General features: G+C 63.9%; 1 protein-coding gene across 1 annotated transcript; it reads left to right on the forward strand.

The window, feature by feature from the left end:
• Positions 1-1,474: 1,474 nt before the first annotated feature.
• On the forward strand, positions 1,475-4,222 carry MNEG_9072 (hypothetical protein; the record flags this gene model as incomplete). Its single annotated transcript, XM_014042455.1, has 7 exons — positions 1,475-1,540; positions 1,645-1,688; positions 1,856-1,931; positions 2,112-2,167; positions 3,376-3,521; positions 3,650-3,724; positions 3,882-4,222. 7 exons carry the CDS (start codon positions 1,475-1,477, stop codon positions 4,220-4,222), a joined length of 804 nt encoding a protein of 267 aa, XP_013897909.1.
• Positions 4,223-6,734: the final 2,512 nt, after the last annotated feature.

Genomic DNA, 6,734 nt, shown 5'->3' on the forward strand with positions numbered 1-6,734 from the left:
GGCGGGGCTGGGGGAGAGGGCGCGCGGCGCGTGCAGGCGGGTATGACTCGAAATGACTCACGAGAGCCGAGCCGCCGATCGACACCGACTCTGGCTGACCCAAAGACCTTCCTGATAGCCATACGGACTACATGATAACTGACAACGCGCCCCGACCCGTGCGCATCCTGCCCGCGCCGGCAGGTCCTGCTGCTGCGCCGCTTCCGGCTGCGGCCTGCAGAGGGCCGCGCCATGCAGTACGACCTTAGCGTGAGCCTGCCCATAAAGGGCGGCCTCTGGGTGCACGTTGAAAAGAGGGCCGCTGCCCTGCCGCCGCCGCCGCCGGCGGCGGGCGCGTGAGGGTGCCGCGACGGCGGGCCCGGCCACGGCGGGGCGTCGCTGGTGATGAGGCTTGGGCGGGCGTGGCGAGGATTTGGGGGTGGTTGGAGCGACGAATGGGGAGGGTTGGCCATGAGCGGCCTCTGGGTTGTTGATTTTAGGCCTGGCGTGCGTTGGCTTTCTTGAGGGTGAGACCCTTGCGGCTTGCTACCTAGGAATTGGGGTGCTGTGACGCACTCCACATGCATGCATTGTACACACTGGATCCCACCAGCACAACCTTGCTGAATTACATGCGCGCATGTGCATGCTGCTTGGGGCGCCGTTTTCTGCGACCTGCTGCTCCTGCACATGCTGGAGTGGGATGGTCCAAAATCGATAACCAATTGCAAAATAATTGCAACAACCAGGCAGATATATGCTTCATGAATGTGGCCGAAGTGCTTCGCATATGTGCCATACAGCTGTTGAGACAGGCCATGCGCACGTCCAGCTGTGTGCAGGGTGCTGCTCGTGCTGCTGGCTGGCAGCAACCAGCTCGACGGCTGCATATTGTGCTGGCATGACATGACTCAGCATATGTGCATGAGAGCTTTACCTTTATAATACCCCCAAAAAATTACATATTGCAAGCGCCATGCCATACATTCACATCGCCAACCAACACTGAAAAGACCATAGTTTGACATTGACAATGGGAGCGGGAATTCGTCAGCGGCGGTGCCTGTCAGATACCAGAAATTGTTTTGAAGAATTTGAGTAATCAAATGAACTCAACACCGGACAAATTCCAAGGACCCACTGGCGAGGGCACGATCAACACCCACCTGAGGTGGCTGGCCTGTGACTAAAGCCAACCTCCTGATCTGTGAGTGACCACCACATGCGCCACGACAGCTCAGAACGAGACCAGTTTTTCTGCTACTATTTTGTCGGATACATCGTGCTACATGTGTTGAGGTGCATCGGTCACGATCGTGGGGCCACTGCGGCACAAGTGGAGCGCCCGCTCAGGGCGGGTGACAGCATAAATAGAGAACTAGATCTGATCATGCCTCGCATGGACGCACCCCGGCTCGTTTGCGCGGTTGCGGCGGTGTTGACGGCGCTCGCTGCGCGCGATGCGCTCGCTGCACCCGCGGCCCCTGGCACAAACATGGAGCTGTACAACTGGGTCGAAGGCAAGGATCTGCAGCAGTGGAGCAAAGCTGGGAGGTGCCTGGTGAGCCCAGCGGCCTACTGAAGAACCGAGCTGTGCCGCTGCCAGTTGGTGATAAGGTGCAGGGGCTAGGCTGCCGGTTCTCGAAATTTGTGTCTCCACTGCAGGCCAAGGGGTTCCAAAAAGAGGAGAAGGACAGGAAAGTTTACAGGTGCGCAGGACAATCCCGATTTTCTTTCACCCAGCACAAGGGAAGCAGACTGAGAACAACGCAGGGCCAGGAACATGCGTGCAGCGGCACGCAACGGCACTGCTGCCCTTCCGCGCAAACCCCTCACGAACCCCGCCGCGCGCTCGCCGTGGCCCTGGAACATGCAGCCAATTTGGCGAGGACGGAATCATAGAGTTCATATTCGATTGCATCAACACGACCACCAAGTACTATGTGGAGTTTGTGAGTGTGCAACGTGCATGCGGCTGGACTGCACTTGCATGCAGCAACAACTGCATGCAGCTCGGAACACGCCGAGCCCCAAAGCATGCAGTCCCCGTTTTCTCAACGCCCATGCGGCGCGGTATGCAAACAGACGCCTGGCTTGCTCTGTGTTGTTCCAATCAATTCCTCTCTTTCCAGGGCACCGAGACCTGCAAAGAGTGCACCACAAAGTACCTCCGGGAAAAGGGCTGGAGGTGGGGCCCAAACGCGCAGCGTTGGGCGCCCCACGGCAGCTGGAGCGGTTCGGGGGGAGGGGGGGCGCCGTGTCAGGAGCAGACTGACTCAAGGGGCGCGTGGCTGCGCACCCGTTCGCGTCAAAGCAGCGCTCCCGCGCGCTCTGACGTCGCTGCCCGCCCCCCCCCACACACACACACACCATCGCGCCAGCGGTCTCTTGATGGACGGCACCCACACCAACCCTGACATCAACCTGCATAAGGAGTACATGCGATCAGACAACATCGTCAAACTGTTTGAAAAGTGGGATTTGCCGGCGGTTCCTCCCTAGTGTATTACGCCCGCTCGTCGCGCGCGTGCGTTGTGCACGCCGCCGTGCGCACGGCGGCACGATGGGCGCAAGCCGCAAACCGACGCCGGCGGGGCTTTGGTCTCCGCAAGCGTCGTTGCCGCATACTCAATGACACCCTCTGCCAACTGCCGTGCAGGCACTCTGTCCCATTCCCTTCATTTGACCACTTGACAGGTGGGCCTGGCACGCCCCCTCGCCTGCTGCGATACCGTACTGCCCTGCACTTGTCTTCATCACACTGCCCAGTTTCGATCTGCAAAATGGATTGGTGTGCCGGGTGCTAGATCGGAGTGCGCCCAGCGAAGCAGCCCGCTTTCGCGTACGGTGACTAAACTCCAGATCTGCACAAGATGCTTTGGGCCTGCGCTTGGGGGGCAAGCAGCGTGTACACGCCAGGCCCAACCTTCCGCCTTCCCTCCGACGGTCACGATCCACGCCGCATCTGCAGCCGATATTGATATGAACACTGCGTGGGTGCTCAGATCTATTCTCGCGGGCGGCTACAGGCCGAGGTCTGTCACTGTTGAGTATAACAGGTGGGTGTGGCCACTGTTGATTCCTTTTGGTGTCGCAGTTGCCACGCGGCACATCTGGCTGCCTGTTTCCGTGAGTGCGTGGGTGCGTGCGTATGCGTGAGTGCGTCCCTGCGAATGTGCGTGCACTTGCGTGTGTGTGTGTGTGTGTGTTGTGTGTGTATGCGTTGTGTACGTGCGCATGTGCGTGTACGTGTGCGTGTGCACGTGCGTGTTTGTGTGTGTGTGTGTGTGTGTGTGTGTGTGTGTGTGTGTACGTGCGCCTGCACACTTGCATGCATGTGCGTTTCCACGTTCTTACGCCAAACAGAGAACGCTCGACGTGTCGGCGCCCGCGCAGGAACCTGCACCCGAAGCAGGCCTACATGGTCATGGACGTCCCCTCCTCAAACGTGTACGGCTGCTGGTTCGGCGCGTCCGCGCTGGCGCTGGAGCGCATAATGCGCGCGTTTGACTACTCGCTGGTCGCGTTTGACCGATCTGGAGGTGCGCGCACCGCGTGCCCCGAGGGGGCGAAGGGGGTGGGGGCAGCTGAGAGTGTGCGTGCCCCGCGCCAGGCTGTACGGGTTTCACATCAAGGCCGTTCTGGCAGCATGCATGCTCACAACGGCAAGCCGGGAGCAGCGCGCTGCGCGCATTGCGGGTGGCGGCGGACGGGGCGGGCGCTGCCGCGCTGACTGTGCGCCGCGGTGGGCGCGGCCTCTGGCGGAGCTGGCGCGGCACTCGCGTGCTGGCGTCCTGGTCTCGAATTGCCCAGCGAGCCCACTGCTTCACGCCCGCGCCTGGCCCTTAGAACGCTTGCGACGACCCCGCCCGCGGTGCGCCGCCTGTCCGCCTGCCGTGCAGTCAACCTGTTCTTCGTCCTGGACTCGGTGCTCGGCGGCCCCTTCCCCCACACCTTCGCCGACCTCACGCCCACGCCGGCCCTTGAGGCGTGGCGGCCGATCCACGACGACTGCCCCTACAAGCTGTGGATAGAAGTCGAGGAGTCACCCGGCCTTGCGACGCCTACGTGGTGGCGCAACCTCCACCCGGTGGTTGTCACGCACGGGCCCGGCGCCAATGGGCCGCGCACCTTCAAGAGGATAGAGCTAGGGGGCGTGCTGTCGGTGGCGGGCTGCGACACCGCTTACGCGCTGCACCATCGGAAGAAGCGGGCCATCAACTGCGGGCCGCAAGACGCCTGAATCTGGGTGGGCTGATCGGACCCCTGCGCCGTGCTCTTGGGCTGGCCTGCGTACAGTGTCCTGTTTGCAACGCAACAGCACCCCTTCGCCTCGCCGTTTCGGTCGGCCGTGACCGCGCCTGGCGGAGGCCGTCAGCAGCCCGCAAACTCATGCGTGATGCGACAAAACACATCAAAAACTGCGCCAGGAGTGCTAAGCATGCCTCTGCCATGGTCATAGTCTGTCAATTGTCGTTTCTGTTGCCTTTATATTTCAAGAATGTGACCGCCAAGCAGCCTGACTTCATAGACATTAGTAAAAACTGGCACCCTTTTCAGCCCAGTCGCACCATGTGCAGCCCACTGGCACCTCCAGCACCAGTATCGCAGTATGCATCCATAAACACGTCAGCATGGTTGCGCACACACGCGCACGCGCATCCAAGCTGCTGCTGCTGTCAGCTAGCAGCTGCCAGCGGCTGTGATGGGTGCAGCGAAGGGGTAGGCGTCCCACCAGGAGGCAGCGCACTCGTGCAGCATGGCAAGGGCCATGCATTGGGAGGAGTAGTGGGCAGCAGGATGCAGGGCCAGGCCCAGCTGGACGGGCATCTTGTGGGCGTTGGTGGTGGTGCGGTTATATGGAGTGCCCAGTGCCGGCAACCTGCCGGCAACAGGGCACAGATCCAGCCATTGAAATTGTTCGCAAAGCTCAGAGCCTTGTGATATCATGCGAGCGTTGTATCATATATACGTACGTGTCCCACACACAGAACTTTGGCCGCGACCCGCGGCGTCTTTCTTTTCAGCACAGCGACCTGTTCTACAATATATATTGTCATGATCATGACACGTGCATAGGCTGATCCACAATCCAACCGCAACGAAGGCTTGTGGCATCTGCCCTGTCCTCTGCACAACCGGTTGCAAACCGGCCGAGGAAGCACACACACAGGGCCACGGCGGGTGTGCAGCCCCCGAATACAGCTTCCACTGCACACGGTTGAACCATGTGACGGCCCAGTAGCCCAGCACCCGCTCAGCGATGGCCTGCCAGCGGCGCGCGGCGCATCCGCAGCTGCCGCGTCGCACCGCCGCTGGCGCCGCCCGCCGCCGCGGCGGCCGCGCGGGCGCGGCGCCGCGCCCTGCCAGGGCTTCGTCGCCGCTGCCCGCCTTTGAGCTGCGGGGCTGGGAGTGCCTGGACCTGTCGGGGTCCCCGGTGGGCGTTTTCTGGGACCTGGATAACATGATGCCGCCACGTCAGCAGCTGCTGGGTGTCCTAGGTGGCCTGCGGGTGAGGCCGCACCCGGGTGACGTCACTCACGCTGCTTGGCATGCAGTGACCCGGGGCTTCGGCGCGGGGCAGGGCGAGCCGTCGCCTGGCGCGCAGTGGGGTCCGGGGGCGGCGCCAACCGCAGGCCGCAGCCGGCCAGGACGGGGCGCGACCAAGCGCGCACGAGACCGCGCCCCGCTACACCCCCAAGCTCTGGGCGCCCCCTCGCCTTCTCCTGCCGACGGTACGGCGACGCGAGCTCCGCTCTCGCCGATTGAGCTGTACACCCTCTGCCCTCTGCCCTCTGCATTGCACTTCAAAAACATTCAACAACAGGACCGCCTGGCCCAAGCTGGCGGCGACGTCCGGCAGTTCAAACTCTTCGGCAACAGCCGGACGCTCGAGATCGTCGGCCCTGGTGGGTGCCGCGCCGCGCTTCCAAACCTGCAGCCCCGGCCGCCGGGCCGCGAGGCCGGACGGCAAGGGGGAGCTGTGCCCTGCGGGGGCCGGCCGCTGGCCGGCCCGTTTCTGCGCATGCGAGCCGCGCCCGGGCTTTGCTCGCCCGCCAAACCCGCGGGCGCTGTGACGTATTGAAAGTGCCTTGGGAGTTTACTGGTGTTGATGCACACCGCTCTTTGCGGCACGTCCCACACGCCGCACGCTGGTCTCCCTTTGATCCGCCGCTCGCTCTGCACCGACCCCCTGCGTTCGCCACCCGCCCACCCATGGCGGCAGCTGCTGCTCGGCGGCTCGGGGCGGCGGGCTTCGGCCTGGTGGCGGCGCCAGCTGGCAGAGACACGGCCGACCTTCTTCTCGCCTCCCACGCCTGCCTCTTCCACCAAACGCTGAGTCAGCGCGCGCCGCCCCGTGCGCCGGCAGCCGAGCGGGCGACGCCCCAGGGAGGCGCGGCGCCGCCGGGCGCAGGGGGCGGGGGTTTGGGGGTGGACGGGTGGCCGGGAGACGCGGCGGTCGTGGTCGCGTCGGGGGACGGCCGTTTCGGGGCCACTGTTAGGTTTCTGGCGTCGAGGGGCGCCACCGTGATGGTGGTCGCCGCGCCGGCGCCGGCGCGCTACGCGCCGCCGGGGGCGCCGCCGGAGTGGGGGCGGCACCCAGTGGCCGCGGGGGCGGCCGCGGTGGTCGCGTGGGGCGGCGTCGGCGGCGGCGGTGAGGCGGGCGGGGGGCCGCTTCTGGGAGAGGGTGTTTGGATCCGCGTGCAGCGGCCGATGCTGTAATTGTCACGCTCGTGCTTTCGTCCCGCGCAAGG

This window comes from Monoraphidium neglectum (assembly GCF_000611645.1).
Source record: "Monoraphidium neglectum strain SAG 48.87 unplaced genomic scaffold scaffold01810, whole genome shotgun sequence".
In the NCBI taxonomy this organism is placed as follows: Eukaryota; Viridiplantae; Chlorophyta; class Chlorophyceae; order Sphaeropleales; family Selenastraceae; genus Monoraphidium; species Monoraphidium neglectum.